This window comes from Temnothorax longispinosus, chromosome 2 (genome assembly GCF_030848805.1).
Source record: "Temnothorax longispinosus isolate EJ_2023e chromosome 2, Tlon_JGU_v1, whole genome shotgun sequence".
Taxonomy (NCBI): Eukaryota; Metazoa; Arthropoda; class Insecta; order Hymenoptera; family Formicidae; genus Temnothorax; species Temnothorax longispinosus.
The window spans coordinates 12,618,883-12,638,997 of NC_092359.1; the positions used below are offsets into that span (position 1 = coordinate 12,618,883).

The following is a 20,115-nucleotide window of genomic DNA, read 5'->3' on the forward strand; positions in this document are numbered from 1 at the left end:
ATCCGTGAATTTTATGATCATTTGGGGTGTATTTTCGTATATGTCTATAGGGCAGTAACGAATGCGTATCGAAGATAAAATAAGGCTATAGGAGCTAAGTCCCAAAATCGAGCACGAATGCTCAGAATTAGACGTATGCCAGTTATACCACTATACTGAATAGTCGGAAAGTCAGAAAGTCTGCAGAAATCGAATGCCGCTCCGCTACGTTTTTCTATTTATACCCGAAATGATCAGAATCTTCCGGCCAGAATTCTCACCACTTCATTTTAAGGGGGGGTTTTTCTCGAGGCGCAGTTTTGGACCCCCAGCTGGGCACAGCTTGTCAACACCGTTCGATAACCAAGGGATAACATAAACATTTCTGTTGGGAATTGAGCGTTCGTTCGAAACTCTAAGCTAACTTGCGTCGCCTAAAATTTTAGGATAAAATTTTCTGTACGTAACAACCGCCTCGTCATGTATTGTAATGTATTATATGGCGATTGTTCTCTGGCGATACATTATCAATCTCATATATATATAGATATAACAATATCTTATATTCATGCATCTTATTATATCTTAATATATTTATATTTTCGTAAATTTTAAAAAAATAATCTACCTAAAAAACAGAGAAACAATTAATTAACAGCTAATTTTAGATTAAAATATATGCATAAGATTAAAACATATGTGTATTTCTCAAGTAATTTGCTTTTTAATTTTGGCGTAGCGTGTATACAATAAAAAACAAACTAATTATTATGCAAATATTAACATTAGCGATTATTAATCTGAATATTTTTGCGTAAAATCGTTTAATTACGCTTTGATACGAGATTGTCGCAGAATATATTTTCTAATTTATGCTAAAATAACCTGCCAGAAACGCGATGGTGAATTAATTTCGAACACAGCCGTGCTTTCAATATCTGGCAAAGTACCATATGTTAACGCGATCAGAGTGAAAGACCATAGGTAATGTCCATAGCCACGAGCCAAGAGATACACGGGTTGACCTTTATCCTCTGAAACGCATGGTTGAGTCAGCTTTGCGGCTTCAATATACAATATAATAGATATACACAAAAAGGTAAACGTAATTTTAGTGAAAAGACCATTTAATAGATGGTAATCTAATGAGAAGTATATTTGCCAAGACTCTCGCAAATAGATCCTATTATAATTCGATAAACAAGTGCCGTTGAATATTTCAAAACGAATGTAGTTAAAAAAGTTTGACATTTCACAAGATATGTTGATAACGTATGGTAAATACACAGTAAAAAATCGTGCGTCCAAATGTTAAAATTTTCTTGTGCTACCAAGATTTGACTATTATTTCAATGTAAAATTAACATACAACAGCTATGTTATTATTTTCGTAACATTTTCATGTGTTATATTAATGTCAACGTGATAACTTAACACTTTGTGTATGTCATTTAGAAATTGAATATTATTTTGAGTCCTTTTAACATAATTATTTCAAAAAATCAACACGCCTTAAAGTTATTTTAACATAAACAAAAGTTAAAGTAAATCTTCAAATAATCGTAAACTTTGACATACAAAATAATCAAATTTACTACAATCAAATGTTCAAAACAACATTTCTCTTAAGTTGAAATAACTATCGTTTATTCAAATATGTTATATCGACATTTTTTACAAGTTATTTTTACATTATACTTAAAGTTAAAAGAACAAATATAAATGTAAAATATTGTGTCAATAAATTAACATTTCTAATTTGTCAACAAGTAACACACGATGAATGAGTTATTTTAACTCAAAATTTAGAGTGGACTTTCTGGGACATTTGAAAAATGTTACGATTAACATTTTATTTTTTACTGTGTATGACATTTTAATATTTTAAGGCAATTATTGGACAAATAATAATGCTTTTTAATGACGCAATTGGAAAGTATAATCGATTTTCCTAAAAGTAAATTACATAACACGCTTTAAATATTGAAAATATTGCCTTAATCGATAGTATATCTTGTGCTAAAATAATGTTTCTGTATTTTGTAATAATTCTTGCAAGTTACGATAATGTGATGTAGTCTTATAATTAAATCATAATGATGCCTTTACTGAAATAAATGTGACAATTATATCACATACATTGAAATATGTCTTTATTGTTAATTTTTATTTATAATAATTAGAAATTTTGATTTACTTGGAATTATTTATGCATATCGTTAAATAATTCTCCTCTAATTCAAATAAAATACTGAATGAAAAGTAGAACGATGCGTCTTTTCCGCGAGATCTTTCAACGACTGGAAACCGGATGCGGAGACGAGAAGCTTGAGACGAGGCGAAAGCTCGAAAGTACCGTCGACAGCCGCTAATAACCGTAACGACCTCTGAGGCATAACAAAGTGGGTATAAGGGTGGCGCAGCGAGGATAAAGGTTGTGGGGGTTGCGAAGGGATGTCCGCCCCTGAACAGCGTTACCCTTGCACGTGCCTCCTTGAGACAAAGTTCTCCAACTCGCCCGCCCCGCCTCGCTTGACCCTCGCGTTCGCCAAGAATTACAAGTCAAAAATTATGCTCCGTCACAATTAATAAGTGACTGACACGTGACGGGACGATAGTTAATAGAAGTTTTACGTGTACCCGAGAATACTTACTACTTACCCCAACCACGAATCACAATAACGTTAAACGAACAAGAACTAAGCTACTTGCCTCGTTCAAGTTATTACACTTCTTTTAACTAAACGTCATCGAAAACTACACTAAATTTATACTTGTTTGTTAATAAACTTTGTTAATAAACAAATAATTAAAGTTTCATAAAAATATCACACTCATCTTTGGCTTATGACAGAGTGATTCATCAGTCAGATGATGTTAAATAATAATTAATAAGCTGAATTTGCAAAAATTTATTTATTTGAAAATAAATTATAATAATTTTGATTGTTTTTTTTATTTAATTAGCATGACATCATGAAAAAATTATGTTAAAAATTTCTATAAAAAAATTATATAATATTTTATTTATTCATGTGAATAAAATTTAAACGTAAAGAATATAAATATATTTTACGATAAAATGATAACGAAACGATTACTGTATCGAAATGACTATTCCTTTCTGTTTTCAGACTACTACACGCTTTGTCGATGTTATCGGTTAGTCTTCGGGCAATGCGGGCAAAGACGATAAAGGAATAATAGAGATTTATCCACCTTCAATATCCGTGACTGTCCATGTCATTGTATGCTGTTACTTTATATTGGAGGAGCAGCGAGAGTTTTATATACGGCGTGATTTTCGTTTGTGAGGTGTCAGAGAATACGACTTACCGTTGCATGCTCCTATATTCGAGAACATTTTCCAGGCCAGAAACTTGAGACTGACAATAAATAGGATATTCACAACTGCAAATTGATTACGTTAGGTAGCTTAAAGTAGCTTACGGAATAATAATAGAAAATACAATACGTCTGTTTATTGTTAGATAGGCGTGACATAATCTCTCGTTAATCCGCTTAACTTATTAATATACGACGTTATAAAATTGCATGTAGATATGCTGGTTAAATGACGAGTGCAACCAACAATTAATATTTCTTAATAATAACTGAAGAAAATATTTCTAAATGTGTGTGTGTGTGGGGTGGGGCGTGGGGAGACATGTATCTTTCAGATTAAAACTGTATCAAATATCAAAATCTGATTGCAAATTAAAACTCCGAAATGTATATTGGAATATGGCAATTGTCATAAATTATAGCTTACATATAATATTCACTAATATTTTACTAGTCATTTATATTATATCATATATGATGCATATTATACACCAATCAGCGATTGTTCGTATCGGACACTTATCGCTTTTATAAATCCTATACATCTATGGATTAATCTATTTAAAAAAGTAGGAGTTACGACATTAAATACGTTAAAAATTTAATTTCTAAAAAAATCAAAATAGTACGTGTTTCAAGAAAACAATATACAATATATATCTTAGAAATAAATGTGAGAAAGAAACATCTGACGTATATCCAATATTATTATTAAAGTGCAATAAGAAGAAGAAAAAACCCTCGATAAATTCCTTCCCATTTTCCTTTGACCAAACATACGGTGTAGCTCTCGGATATCTCTCGGATAATATCTGACTCGCAATCGACAGAGGCGCAAGACGGAGAGAAGATAAATCTAAAAGACCATCAGAGGCATGGAGCGCTGACACATACATGCGCCATCGATTATTTCGAGCAGTTTACTTCGAGGGTGAACGAGGCTGTTCCATAGACCTAGAGCACACCCGATAGATTCCCTTTATTTGTATTAAACCCGATTTTAACGTAGGGAGAATTGTATGGCGGAATGTCACACGTTTTTTTGCGTTGATCAGTTTCCGACTTTACAGAATCCAGCGATTTCTCGTCGCTTGACGTCGCGAAACGAGTCACCTGTGTGTGTCTCTTGACGCGGAAGATCGCCTGTTCGGCACCGAGCTGTCCGTTCTCCACAGCGCGATCCTCTGGAAAGAATAGTCGATGCCGAACTGATAGAGGCAGGCGCACGTACGCCGCGCTGCGCCGCGCGACGAACGGCTGGAATCCGTCCGGGTGACACCCGTTATACGTGCATTCGTAACGTGGAGTTGTGGAGTCGGCTCTCCGATATCGAGCGGGAGGCCCGGCGAGGGGTGCTCGCACGTGCGCAGGCTCCCACCTCCACGATCTACCACCTCCGTCGTGGTGGATACGTGTACGGGGGAGGAACGCGCGGATATCGCGGCGAGTGGAAGAGAGAAGAAATTCAGGACGGCGGGCTGTCGCGGAGCGAGATGGACGACGTTCGAGGAGCGATTTCGGCGGGGTTGGAATTGGGTGGGCCACCACGGATGTCGGTTGGCGCAAAAGAGAGAAGCGCGGGGTGACGCGGCCGGCGCGCGGCGCGGAGCAGAGGAAGCAGAGAGCTTTCCCTGTACGCGGGAGAGAGAGAGAGAGAGAGAGAGAGAGAGAGAGAGAGAGAGAGAGAGAGAGAGAGAGAGAGAGAGAGAAAGAGGAAGATCTATCTCTCGCGAAGGGAGATAAACGATGTTCGAGGATAAAGAGAGGGAAAAGGAACGAAAGTAAACGAGAGGAAAACATAGGGTGGAGAATGCCGGACGATGGATGGAGGAGGAAGGTAACAGGAAAGCGGTTTCCCTGCTCGCGAAAGACTGGGCACCTCAATGGAAAAGAGAATGGTATAGGTGCCCGATGAGAGAAGAGGACAGAGGATCGTGAGCAATCGTTGGCGCGACGAAGATAGACCACCAGGCGCTGTAAAACCGATACTAAACGAAAAAGGAGCGAGCGAGAGAGAGAGAGAGAGAGAGAGAGAGAGAGAGAGAGAGAGAGAGAGAGAGAGAGAGAAAGAGGCTCCGCTATTATAAAGAGGGTCGAAAGAGGAGTCGCGGTAGCGAATGAGACGGAGAATGGAAGACGATCGAAAGAGCAAAGGAGAGGTCTTGATGGCGAACGGAGGAGACCGTAGGAAGGAACAGGGTGGGAGAAAGAGATAGAAGGAGGGAGTCGGGAGTGCGACGTCGGTGGATGCAAGAGAGGGGCGGAGAGTGAAGAGAGAAAGAGAGAGAGAGAGAGAGAGAGAAACGGAACGGAACGGAACAGGGTTGTTCCAGTGTGCAGCGGGCGGGCATCGCGGCGGGGGCGCCGTTCTGCTGCTCCTGTATATCTATCCAGGGTTATATGCACCATCCACCGCATCCTAGCGACCACGACGGTGACGACGACGGCGACGGCGACGACGACGACGACGACGACGACGACAACGACGACGACGACGACGACGACGACAACAACAACGACGGCGGCGGCGGCGACGACGACGACGACGACGACGACGGCGACGACGACGGCGGCGGTAACGGCGACGGCGACGGCGACGGCGACGACGGCGACGACGACGACGACGCCGACGCCGCCGGGAAGCAAAAGGATATCAGTCGCGTCGAATACCCGAGCCTGTTCGTAGTAGCGGCGTACATCAGCATTAGTTGTAGTAGTAGTAGTAGTAACCGTAGTACACGTCGCGGACTAATCTTATCAGTCTGCAATATCGTGAACGTCAAGTGAAAAAGCTCGCCGAGACACAGCAAGAGGCAAGAAAAAGAGCCGGACGTATAAGTGCTAGGGAAAAAGCGGAGGGAAGGGAAAGAGCCTGGTGAAGGATCGAGTACCGCGGTCACACGCAGGTAGGTCCATCCAGAGGGAGGCATCGGCAAGGAGCCGCTCCTCATCGCCACTCTCTAGCATGACCCAGCCTTAGTACGGCTCTCCTGTCGTACACCCTCCGCGGCGCGACACGATACGACACGTAGAAGAAGGTGGTGGAGGAGTCGGAGGTGCTGGCGGCGGCGGAGGAGGAAGAAGAGGAAGCGGAGGGGGCCAGGAGGGAGGAGAGGGTGGAGGACGCCGAGGAGGACGGAGAAGAAGAAGAAGAAGAAGGTGGCGAAGGAGGAGGAGGACGGAGAGGCCTCGCTAACGACGGCGATTGTCCTCGAGGGTGCGAACCACCGACAGCTGCACCACCGCCGACGACGACGATGATCGTGACAGGCCGTGATCGGCGTACATGTTGGAGGCGGAGGCGCCGATTGGCGTTGGTGACTCTGCTCTCCGCGGTTCTAGCCTTCGCGATGGGCCCCCCGTTGTCCTCGGGCCATAGACCGGCGCCGAACAACCCGATCACGTTACACACCACCACGAGCAGCACAGTGCCCGGTCTAGTGCGGTTAAGTAACGGTACCAGCGTGTACGACAGCAAGAACAACGGTGTTAACGGTGTCGCGGCTCTCGACGGACATAATAGGACTAACGATAACGATACGGACGTCAAGAGGCCGCTCTTCCCCGAGGATTTGTTCACCACCGAGCAACGGCGCCACGGCGCCGTGATACTTCACATATTCGGCGTGGTGTACATGTTCGTCGCGCTGGCGATTGTCTGCGACGAGTTTTTCGTGCCATCGTTAGACGTGATTATCGAGAAGTTCGACATCGCCGACGACGTGGCCGGTGCTACCTTCATGGCGGCCGGTGGATCGGCCCCCGAACTCTTCACGTCGATCATAGGCGTGTTCGTGTCGTTCGACGACGTCGGTATCGGCACTATTGTCGGTTCCGCCGTCTTCAACATCCTTTTCGTGATCGGCATGTGCGCTATATTCTCGCGTACGGTGCTGTCGCTCACATGGTGGCCTCTATTTCGCGACTGCACTTTCTATAGCGCCAGTTTGCTCACCCTGATCTACTTCTTCCGCGACAGTTACATATATTGGTACGAAGCACTTGTTCTCTTTGGATTCTACTTGGCATATGTGAGCTTCATGAAGTGGAACCAGCCGATGGAGAAATTAGTCAAAAGGATACTCTACAGGAACAAAGTGACCCGAGTCAGGTCTACCGATCAACTGATGCCCTCGGTATGTACGGAATGTATATGCCGCGAGCCGTATACCGTATACCGCCGATCTAGGAAAAACGTCTGACCCTGTCTTTGTCTACTTTTACACCGATCGATCAGTCTGTCTTGTTCTATGATTTCCCTCTCATTCTATCCCCGTGTGTCGCGTCATCTCTTTTCATCCATCAACCCCTTTCCATCATAGATACATGTCACTGCTGTACCGCCGCCTCTCTGTCTACACGCGTTTTCCCTCTCCATCTATCTGTCTCTCTATTTCCCTCCACCCTTTCTCTATATACTTTCCCCCGATTTCCCTGTCTCTCTTCCTCATCCTTTCTGCCCCCTTACGTATGTACATGTATTTGCACAGGTCTTCCCTCTACCCCTTATACGCTACCGTGACTTTATATTTCATGGAGGAGCATAGCGTCGCGTGACTTTACCTACTCGCACGACTCGCTCGTAGGCGGTGTTTTGTCTCGTGGACGGACATTGCCACGTTTACTTTTTTTCCCTTGTGGTTTTTTCATTTTGCATTTCGAGATGAGTAGCGACTAACCGATAGACCTTGAGTACAACGTGGTCAAGAGACGCGACCTTGACCAAATCACGGAACTTGTATGACAAATGGATGGCCAAACTGCGCCTGATTTAGCCCCGCAGTAGTTCTCGGTTTCTCTTTCGTACGTTCTATTTTACGGTTAATAGATAAATTGATAAATCGATACGCCGAATCCGAAATCCACAAATAATATTAGAATAAGTCTTATTACAGGAAGCACACACTTAACGGCATTACGTAAGAGTGCATGAGGAATACATGTAACTATTAGTAAGCTTTGCACAAACTTGGCACTTTGCAAGCGCGAGTTTTCGAGGAGAAATTGATATTTGTATGAAATGACATGATAATCCCAAGTGCATTTTGAATCGCATCAATCATAGTTTAAGACACATGACCCGCTTACCTCTCACATGTAGGCCAAGGGAGAGATATCGAGATATATCGATTGTTACGCTAACGGCCCCCTCAAAACACTTTCTTTTTCCTCGTTAGACTCGTAGGATTTTATATACGATTACAAGCGTAGGTCTTTCTATTTTACTTAATCCATTTTGCAAAGTGTATCTCATTTCCTCTATCTCCACGATCTAAACTATATATGTTTGACATTAAATAGCAGCGATACAGATGGTTCGTATTCAAATTATATAAGCGTTATGTAAGCAAAAGATTATATGCGCTTTGGAGAAATAAAGTTTACTCAGGACCAACTTCCAACTGGCTGGATTTCGATCATCTTTACGCGCGAGTCAGCGCGCGCTAGCTGACTAATGTTTATTCTGGTAATGGTGTCTCGTACAAAGAAGCACGATTCATAAGCGGAGGAAGAGAGTCGTACTCAAGGTCGTCAGAGACGTCACGAGCACTGCGAGCTTCTCCACGTTGAAGTTTCTTTGACCTGTCGCGAAAGAGTGCCTTACCGCGGGGTGTACAAAGGCGAAACAATACGCGCCCCCGGACTTTATACAAATGTAGAAACTTTGCATTATGGGAAAACTAGCTGTTGTGACAACATTCAGTGCTAGCGTAATAACGCTATAACTCGCATAGTGCGGACGCCAACAGCGAGTGACAACGAGTTTTGTTATATTCCGGGTCGCCGGTTGCGTTATCAGTATCTCAGTATCAAACGCGTTTTTTTCCACTCATGCTTAATCCCGCGAGGTTATCAGCTATAGTGATTGAGACTCAAACGTTGCATAATCTCCAATTTATGCTGCAGACGAGACTTTAACCTATATCGGATCAGCGCAAGATGTTGTAAATTAATAGTTCTACGTTTTCTCGTAAGACTAGTCGGCGATCGATTTGCTCGCAAAACCCCGAATGATTGAGGACCTTTCAACCCAACGCTTCGTGGGCAGAGTGCGTTTTTGTGCCAATCGATTTTGAATCTTGCACGCGAAAAAGAAGAAGCAGGCTGCTGAGCGAAGAAAAAATTCGTTATGGGAAGGGCACGTGATAATGATGTGATAATGACGATCTCGAAAGAAGGCCATCTTTGGCATTAACGCGTGGAAAAGACGTGTTACACTTTAATTACATAAAAAAGATCATATAACAATTTTCTGAATACAGTGGATTGATAATCTAAAATGCATCTCGCGTAAGGGAGATCGAGGCGAAGTCGTCACTATTTTTTCGGTGCCGATTTTTAACAACAAAACAAATAATTTTAGTAAAATGTGGTATACCGTTGTAAAGAGTGAACCCTTGGCTACAAAATTTATAAGAACATTTTTGGTCTACGTCGTTTTGTTCAACTGGTATAGAGTGAAAACGACAAAGGTGCAAAAATTAAAATGTCAAAATTGCCGGGACGGAGTCGTCACTCCATTCTCGGACCGAATTTTAAATGAAAAATCATAATTCCGATCATGAAAAATCATACGATACATTTTATTAATTATTTTTTAATAGAAAAGTGGAAACATTAATTAAAAACACGATGGCGGAAAATAATTACAAGAAAAGCGCACACACTTATGTGCCCTACGCTCGCACGAAATGCACTGTTTTTCGTCAGCTCTATTCTGTCATCTCTGAGCACACGCAGTACATATTATCCAAGTCCTCGTTGGGATCCGACCACTACTGCTTCTTTGACTTTGATTTTCGCTCGAAGCTTCCATGATATGGCTTGGTGACGACTTCGTCCCGGACACAGATTTTAAGTTTAATCGCTCATGAAATATTAGAAATCAACGAAAATAAAAAATTTTTGCTGGATTTGTGTTCAGCATGCATTACTTTTCAGAATAATTTATCTCGAGATTCGGAGAGAAAATAATATTTAAAATATTGAAAATTTTCGACCCGCAAAAAATTTTACTTTTGACCTCCGAGAAAACACGTTTGCCTTAATGAAAATCATAACATGGCATATAATCTCACTAAACTCCGTTGGTCACATGGGCATGGCACCATAAGTAGCGTTTACAATATTAATGACGAGTTCATACAACATACAAATTTTGAGATAATTGTAGCGACGACTCCGCTCCGATCTCCCCTATATATAAAATTGAAGGTTTTCTTGTTTTACGAATTGGAAAGATTACATATATGAGGCTAATTTTAGATAAATTTTGAAAATTATTATGCGAGATTGTAAAGAAATCTCTGTCTTTGACATATTTATACGGTGTAAAATGAAACATTATGGATCTTTTTCTTCAAAGTTACAATAACAATTCAAGAGAAACTTTTCTTTTCACAATACTTTGAAAAATCTTTCTCGTATAATGATAATATGATATATTTTTATGGTACACTTATATAATGTAGTACATTTAGATGAAAGAGTTAAATATGTTACAAAAACTAACGAGAGAGAAGTTTCGATTATATCAATACAAATGCTAGATATATAATTATATGCTAGAAAAGCAGGTGCGTAATTACAGCTAAAGTTATATTAGATTTTTGTTGCAAGTTTCCAACAAATTTCTGATATTTGTTTGATTTTGATTGATTTACGTCACACGAAAATAATGTTTCCTGCAGCCACATTAATTAACCTAATTATTTCTGTATACAAAAAGCGTGATATGTAATCATTATGTCACTTATGGTATTCTAACAACAACATACTCATATTTGCACATATATGTATAGTATACATATAAAAGACACGATACCCATTTAGAAGATGCGAACGAGATCAATCGTAATTGTTATTCCATATTCTAAAAGGTTCACGTTATTATGCTTTAAATGTTAAAACGCACGTGCCGCCTATATGATATATCGAATGCACACGTAACTTTCATTGATGCTTAAACAATGTTTTTTTTTTGGAGTTCATAATATCTAATAAATAACAGAATAATTTTGAGAGATAATAATACACGATAAAATATATATATGATAAAATACACGATATATGATAAAAATATGTATAATGAATAATGGAGTAGCTTCGAAACACTCAAGTTAAATTTAAGATACCGAGAAAATGTCGCAATCCGGAAATACGTAATCCGCTTCTTCGAAATTGAGACGGAATCTGTTTTACCTTTATTCGTCTCCCTCCAGTGTCGTTTACGCTGACATTCGGGGAGGCTTAACTGAAATTTTTCTTTTATTCCTGCAATGATTGTTTGTCACGGAAAATAAGATTACAAAACTTTGATGGAGAAGCGGTTTTGGCGTGATATCGATTGACGCAGAGGGTCGTTTCTCCTTAATTTCATAGACTCGATTATTTTCGTTCCCAGTGTCGCTAATAATTCGAAGTACGGAAATGCGCTTCTGTCAATCACGCAGAATGCCGAGAGTGCGAAATATATCTCTCTTACTGACACTGACTGGTGATTATTAGAAGACCGCAGATCGCGCGATAACTGCATAATTGCATCCGACTGACAAGTGATTGAAGCATTCCCGAAATTGTCCGCGTTAAATTTATTGCAGTAGTGCGACCTGCTATTTAGACGGTTCCTAGACAATTACGGTGTGCGTATTAGAAAGTAATCTTGATATATCGTTATTAATTGATAACATTTTCCGTAAATTATCCTAAATATATCATTAATTCTTTATAATATTAAACGGCGATATCACAGAGAATCGCATTATTAGTTCATAATTGCACTGTGTATTTATTTACACGTTAAATCGTAAAACTTTATACGACAGTTTGAATCGACGTGATCAAAATATCAATACTGATAAATATTACATGAGATAACGTTACACACAGTTTAATCACTGTCTCGCATTCTATACGCACATTACGGTTAACGCGGCGTTTAACACTTTGCGTGCAAAGTGTTACTATCTCGACTCGCTCAAAAGTTCTTTTTTTCCTGCCCTACGGTGAACGTGCGTCCGAGATTATAATTAGACTCTGATATTGTTGTGTCTATTAATATCAAGTGTATCAAACTAATTCTGCGTGTAATATCGGTATCATGTTTGCAATTAAATCGAGATCAGAGGATGCGATAAGAATGATGCCTATTGCCGGAGATCCATAATTACACAATAAGTTTACAGCAACGTAGATTGTTTTTATATTGATCTCAATTGTCTTCAATGCACACGCGCGTAATCATTTCTACGAAACTGATGACAAAAGTACTGATATAAATGTAACCTTGACTCATCTCGCACAAAAAAGTCTCAACGACATGTCATCGGCTTTATTAAAATAGATACTGTCTAGTCAAGATGAAGTTGTACATGCGCAATCGTACCAGCTGCGCATATCCAATTGAACTTTTAAACTGGCCGTTATTAGTCTCTTATTGTTCTTTCTACAGAGTAACGCCGTATGCGAAACTCGTGCGAAATATATACATACACGTACAAGAGAAAGAGAGGCGGCGGTTAGCAATAGAATGATTAAAAGCTTAATTAATATGGCCATCACGGGGCTGGGATACATTCAGAGTACTTAAAATTCCACGCGAAAGACCTTAAACACGAAATCCAATAACTTCGCCGGATGAGCGTCCGCTCGTCGCGACAACGGTCTGATTCCCGATGATTCCCTCCCGGTTTATCCAGCCCTTGAAAAAAAATAGAAGAGAACGCCTTTTCTTTTGACTTCTGAAATCTCACTCGGAGGAGTTACGGCATTGCAGTGCGCCGAGGCTCTCTCTCCACCCATCGTCGAATCGATTCGACAGAAGCTCTTCCGCACGCTTCCATCGTCTCGGCGAACGCCCGTGTTGCAACCGTCGCGCGTCGGTGTTTCAGTCCGCTTCGCCCTTTCTTCTCCCTGAGTTATAACGGCCGACGACGGGACGTATACATACACACGGGGGAGCATTACATAATGCGCTCCCGGTGGGTGGATGGGGAAAAAATTTACGAGCGAGATAGCACGAATTTAGTCATCAACTTGAGCGACCGCAGAAACCCTCGGATATTTTACGGCTCGTGTCTGATACGTCGAGCACGTTACGGGATTGTTATTAAGTTCGGGTGTAGATGTACAGTGAACGTCTCAAGAATCGCTTTAGCATCCATTAGAATGTGCTTTCTGAAGGCGCTATACAAAAAAAACGTGTGTGTGTTTAAATATTCATATATTTTCATAATAAATATATTATACTACAGTAAATAAGTAAATGCGCGTCGAACAATAAACGATAATTAGCATTGAGCGTGTTTTTCAGATATTAAAAGATAAGCATGATTTGACTTAACGATGAAAATGTTAGAAATGATACTTTTTATATCACTTTCGATTATCAAGCATAAAAGATGCTCGAGTCAATTATAGGTCTCAATTAAAAGTTTTAAGAATACCTGTGTAGAAATTTGTTCATTTACAATTTTTTAAATATTTTATTCTCTTCTATTCTTTTTTTATAACGGATTTGAAATTATAATATTTTATGAATGAAAAGTTTATATCGATATTTTTTACCTTTTAAACATATAACGGAGTTATTAAAATATTCCACCGTGTTCTAGATATGATATTTTAATTTGAGAAATATTTATTTGTCTATTCAAAAAATATCGGTATGATCCTGCGCGAATAAAATCAATTATCGTTGAATTTAATCGAACACATTTAATAAAGTACATTGAAAATTTTAATTTTGGAAATTCACTTCTGGATTGCGTAGTGTAGCGTGTAGCGTGCAACGCTAAATCACGCGCTCTTTTTGCTTAATCGGTTATCGCAGCGTAACAGATTACGAGTTTGTAAATATAGTAAATGAGCACATCGATTTAATTATTAACGCGTTATGCGCGCGCAACTGAGCGTAGCTTTTTTTACTGCCACATCTCTGCATCGCATCTCTATCTCGTTGCAAACAATTTTGTATTAAACAATCAGCAACGGTAATCACTGCCAATGTGTCAATTATTTGCACACAAACACATTTAACGCCGAGCGCAAATTCTTGCCGAACGGCGTTTAACGGCGTACATATTTTTGCAGCTACAATTCTTGGTACAAATACAAATGCAGCGTCCGCGCTCCAAGTATTAATACTACTGACGCTCTGTGCCTTTGTATATATAGCGCATAATAATTAACAACCATATTGGTTTCTTGTAAAACCTCGACCTACTTTTCTGCCGAACACCGAGTACGTATCTTCTTTGTATACTGCCATCGAGCATATATTTCTTTAATCTTTTTTTAGTACAATGTCGCGCGTTCTCTCTCCCCGTTTCAAAGATTACTCAAACATCGTATAATCGTATACACACGTTTGCGTGTTTACTGTATAGAAAATGACTCTATTATTAAGAATAAGCCATTTCGTAAAGTGGAAAAAAAAGTATTTATTACGAAATTAAATTGTTATTACTACAGAAGCTAATTCTATGGCAGTTGCTATATTTTATCGTGTACGCCAGATATAGTGTAGTTGCTTAATGGGTATTAAGCTTAATGAATATTTGAGGCCTCGGATTATGAAACAATAGGCGGTATAACTGTAAGCCAGGAGTCTTATAGCTTGCCTTAATTAATATTTTGTGAAAACATTCGCGACACAGTTCTCATTAGTAATGGACACTAATGGAGATAGCCTTCCGGATGAAATCACTGTCGAAATGTCGCGCAGTCCCCGTATCCCGTCTCAGTGATTTTTGGCCGTATATATAATAAAGAAACAACGCGACGCGCGGCGGGAATTTTCACGGTGGAAATATGGAAATCGAAGGCGCGGCCTCGTCGCACGATGGCGCCGAGTAAATTGAACAATAATCCGCAGACTCGGCGGCCGCTGGGGGGTCAGCTGGTAATCGCGCTGGGGTAAGTGTCGCGCTAAGTGGAACGTGGCCGTAGCGAAATAATGGCGCGCGTTAGAAAAGTCACAAGTTCTCGGTCTATAATCGGGCGAACCAATATGCCTCGCGAGCTCCCTCGAACGCGGGCGGTTTCCCTCCTTTCCCTTTCTTAATAATTTTAACGTGCTAAATATTTACCCCGCGTGGGTCAGACACTTCTCAACGTTGAACTTTATAAGGCCAAAGTTGGGGCGAGATAATCTCACCGCGGATTTTAGTGGCGTGTGTAACGCCGGCCAGCAGCAATCGTAGTACCACTAAACTTGTGTATCGCGATGTTAGACACGATATTAAATTTTATTAGATCTCTCTAAGAATGTCCAAGATAAATATTAAAATGCGCACGAAAATAATAAGAGCTTTATTCCGGTGGAATGAAAACTTCAGCAAGTTGATTAAAATACCACGACCACAGCTCGTGTAACCATCTTGACTTTAAGCACTTTGTGAACGCAAACACCCTCTCTCTCGGAAGTATAATACGCTCGGACTCTGAACCGCTTTGGAATGTTATTCTTCAAGTAAGCGCAGCATAGATATAGGTCGGCGCCTGATCGATGCGCCCGCGATCACAACCTCATAATTGCCGTCGTAAATCTTCCGTCATAATCTGCTCCTTTGTCTCGTAAAGAAGGAAAAAAAAGGGAAGAGAAAATATTCGTGCCACAATTGAGAATTAGACCGTCCTCGAGGGGGATTTCTCCTAGACTGAAAAAAAAAGAGTAAAAGTAAGTCTCTTAAAAAAGATAGAACGATAGACAATGAAAATTATCGGTGCGGACCGCGAACATGTTGTGTTAAATTGTACGGTAGTCCGCCGGTGGATTGCCGGTAGGTAATTGTTACAACTCGAGTATAGCTGAAACGCAATTTCACCCACCGCAAAGTGATGATTCTACTTCCGAAGTGACACATATGTGTGTACGTACGGCCTTCGCGAGGTATGATATGGGTCAATATCGCTCTCACATACCTTTTTTTACTTTCTATCGGGGAGTAACTTTGCGCAATGCGCTTAATCGTAATGATCTTTTAACGAGAGTCAGGATTTTAACAAGGTTAATCTCATTAAGAACTTATACGTAGTTATCCTCGTGTGCAGAACACGCTCGTGTCGCGATCGCAACATAAATGCTCATCACGTAAAGTTTTGCGTTTCTAACGTTTCAAATGGTCATTATATGACATATCTTTTACTATTTAATTCTTTAAATTATCAACTGAGGAAAATTAAGCAAATAACTTGCATATATTTAGGATATATTTAATCAAATCATTCTTAGCGGTTAATATGTTCGCCCATCGCTTCTTTTATGGATATGCATTTACACGTGCTTTGAATGTGGAGAAATGAAGATATACTTCTCAGCTTACACCAAGCAAGCTTAAAAATGGCACATTAATCTTAGCATGCACTTTCTATGAATGTCACATATGTTTAACTATAAGGATTCAGACACCGTTTCAGTTTGCCGAGGGGATTTTATTTATTCACTCACCCTCGAATGTATTAATTAAATTACAAAATGCTCGCTCAAAATTTTATTGAGTCTATGTGGAACGAATAATAATGTGTAATCATGATTTTCATTTAATCGTCGATTTTCTTTGCGTGATTTCGAGAGAAGTATAAATCGGTCAAAGAAATTTTATCGATTCTTCCTAGTCTATCGTTGTCTCTGTTCTTCGTATTTTTCACGCCGATGACCATATCGATCTTACGAAGGGATTCTAATCCAGCCGTTCGTTTTACTCGAGATTATCCTCAAGATCGGAACGCTTAAAGAACGCCATAAATTAATCAGATGGAATTATCGTTCTGCAACATTCGCGTTATATATCTCTTTTTCGTTTGTCGACGGCGACAGTGAAAGCCAAACGATTACTCGCCTAAATAGGCCCGAAAGAATATGCGAGTACCGATCTCTGTCATTTCCGACATTTTTATTCCTTTATTATTCCTTTATGCTTTTTCTACGCGTCTATCTTTTTATTCACGGGCAGTTCTCAGCGGTGCATTATGCTGCAACTCATCGTGGCCTGTCGTTACGGAATACTGCAATACGCTTTGATGTTTCTGCATTAAATTGTGTTGTTAAACTAGTTTGTTCTCGCTCGAGTTATTTTAGATTACGTCCTCGTAAAATGTCGCTCCGCGCGCATTACCACAACAATCGGTATCGCTACAACTTTGGTGTTTCCTAATTAAATATATTAGATCGTTCAATCTTGTCGCGCTGGCAAACGGCAGGAAGCTCGTTGGTGAATGAACGCCCATTATAATACGTAGGTACCAAGGAGGACAGAATTTAATGCAGTTTGACTTCTCACAAAAGACAGCGTACTGCTCATCGCTCTATTCTCATAGGCATCCCGTTAATTACGAAGCGCGTTTGCAGTCATCTTTATGAATATTGGCTAAGTTTCGCCGGGATTAATATCGTCATTATTATATTGCTTATTGCAGCGACGATTCGTGAATTATTTACGCGCTAGTAACACCACTTGATAATCTTCGAGATAAATCTCTCGCGTATTCTCAATAGTAAAAATATTTGAAATGTAAATAATTGAAATTTTGATGGAAAAAAATTGGTTTTTCTTATTGCTTAAAGTCAGATATCAGTGTTAGTAATATTAGATACGCGTATTAGAAGTGTAAAGGAGTATTTAATAATTAATTAAAATAATATGAGATAGAAGCTGTTTGTCAGAAATAATCATTTTATTGTAATGCAATTTAATGCAGATCTGCGGATAAAAAATTAATATTTTATTTACATATTTTTCTCGACAATGGAAATAGCGAGTTTATACAACATGATTATATACCAGTCGAAATAAATGTCAATGTTGAGTGTTAATTCGCATGTAATCCGTCCTTCGCATCGTTTAAGTGGTTTAAGAGTGATATCACTTTATTCCTGATAATGGATAATGTGTGACGTTCGCGGTTTACCACTTCCATTTAAATTTCTTTTTCAATATCCCAAAGTGACGGTAACTTGTCTCGAAGTCATTATGCGACTGAATGCGTTCATGCCCGCGTGAAATTCATCTTGCAAGGCAAGTGCTTTAATTAAATGTCAATCCAATGTTTTCTTGCATCATTTGACGTCGATCAGCATCGCTTTGCGTCTCGGGCTGCAATTAAAGACGTGTTTCAGATCAAGCGCGTACTTTGCACTTTTTGAAAAAGCGTATACTTTTATTTTTTATATCGTATATATACACATATCATATGCACGTCACGCAGCTTTCCCACTCGTGATAAATGCTACTTTCGATTTTTTTTCTTCCGCGCAAAAAACATCAAATCTCGAAACGAATTACGGCGTGCTTGTGACAGCATCACGGTGCTTACGCGAACAAATATTTTTACGTAACGTGCAAACTATGCAAGCATATACATACACGTACACACCCACGCGACGCGACGCTTTCACGAGTCAGCGCAAATAAAACGAAGTCGTGCGAGTTGGATGATAAAGAATCGGCTTTATCAAAGGCTACGTATTGCAGCTGCAATCATAAGTCCATGATAGCGGCTTTGAATTTCATCGACGCTATTCATTTTAATCGTTATAGGATTGATACTTTTAGCGCTGCGTTTATAAAAAAAAATAGATTTGCAAAAAATATATGCTCCTGAAAAAATAATTCTCTGCAATTTTAAATATAAAAAGCTAAGGTTTCTTCTTTTTCCTTCCACATAAATGCCGACTGATCGAATGTAATGTGCTTTAAAAGATATGGTTAGACCTAAAGCAATGAGATAAAGATCGGCTAAGTCGCGTTTAATGAATTTAATCGTTAGGAATAAAATTTGTTTATCGAATTATTACCATTTTACATTGTTCAGAACATCAACAGCAATATACACGACATACGTACTTTATTGACACGAAAAATTTGCGCATTATATAAGCTTGCAACGTGCAGTGAGGGAAGAATAACACTTGGAAAAATATATAATTGAGACAGCCGAAGTCACGAAATCTCTCATTATCTCAGAATCATTACTACAACTGCATCTTCTATAGTTCGAAACTTTCGAGATGTGCCGTAACTGCAGTGACTGCTGGCTTCTACGATTTTCACATATTTTTCTCAGTGTTGTCTGTGTACCAGTCAATGTTTAAGCTTTCGTAAGCACCGCATCACTGTTGAACTGTTTGTTAATGTTATCATGAGCCAGCTAAGAAACATGAACTGATTGTCGTTATTGTGATTGTAACTGAATGTTTCTTGCTTGCAGCACCAGAGCGCCGCCCAGGCATTGGTGAGTCGCATGGTCTCTTTCTTTTCCTTCCTCTGTCTCCGATTTCTTACATGCATATTTTATGTACATCTTTCTGTCACTCCGTTTTAAGTTGCTGTCACTAATAACCTTTCTCGTGGTGCGTTAAAATTGAAGCACGTAATTGTGTTTTGTAAGTATTAATTTTTATTATATACAGGATGCCGGTAATAATCACCGAACCTCTTGTATGCAAGTAGAGTGAGTTAAACCGAGTAGAAAAGTCTTCTACCATTTTGCGAAATTCGCAATACTTGCTGAGAAATCAATTGAAAAAGATCTACTCTTTAGAAGCACGCGGCAAGAAGAGATGTCCCATTCTCTCAAATATTGCGAATAGAAGATTTTTCTACTCGGGGGGTTTAACTCACTCTACTTGCATACAAGAGGTTCGGCGATTATTACCTGATAACCCTATACATATAACAAATGTGTTAATTAAGCCACGAGAAATGGTTGAATAAATCAACGATTCTCCTTATTATAAATCAAAACTGCATCATGATATAGATGTGTAGAAACTTACACCACCTTCTTATT

The 20,115-nt window shown here is 39.7% G+C and overlaps 1 protein-coding gene and 1 long non-coding RNA gene across 2 annotated transcripts in view; one reads left to right on the forward strand and one right to left on the reverse strand.

The window, feature by feature from the left end:
* Nucleotides 1–1,517: 1,517 nt before the first annotated feature.
* On the reverse strand, nt 1,518–3,861 carry LOC139825387 (uncharacterized). Its single transcript, XR_011735522.1, has 3 exons — nt 3,752–3,861; nt 3,316–3,390; nt 1,518–3,238 (listed from the first exon to the last, which is right to left on the reverse strand). It is a non-coding gene; the product is annotated as an uncharacterized lncRNA (long non-coding RNA).
* A 2,720-nt stretch (nt 3,862–6,581) lies between these two features.
* Nucleotides 6,582–20,115, forward strand: part of Nckx30c (solute carrier family 24 member Nckx30C) — a 102,346-nt gene continuing 88,812 nt past the window's right edge. The window contains exons 1-2 of the mRNA XM_071798059.1: nt 6,582–7,460; nt 19,534–19,557. Coding sequence (XP_071654160.1) covers nt 6,582–7,460; nt 19,534–19,557 — 903 coding nt within the window. The remainder of the gene's footprint in view (nt 7,461–19,533; nt 19,558–20,115) is intronic.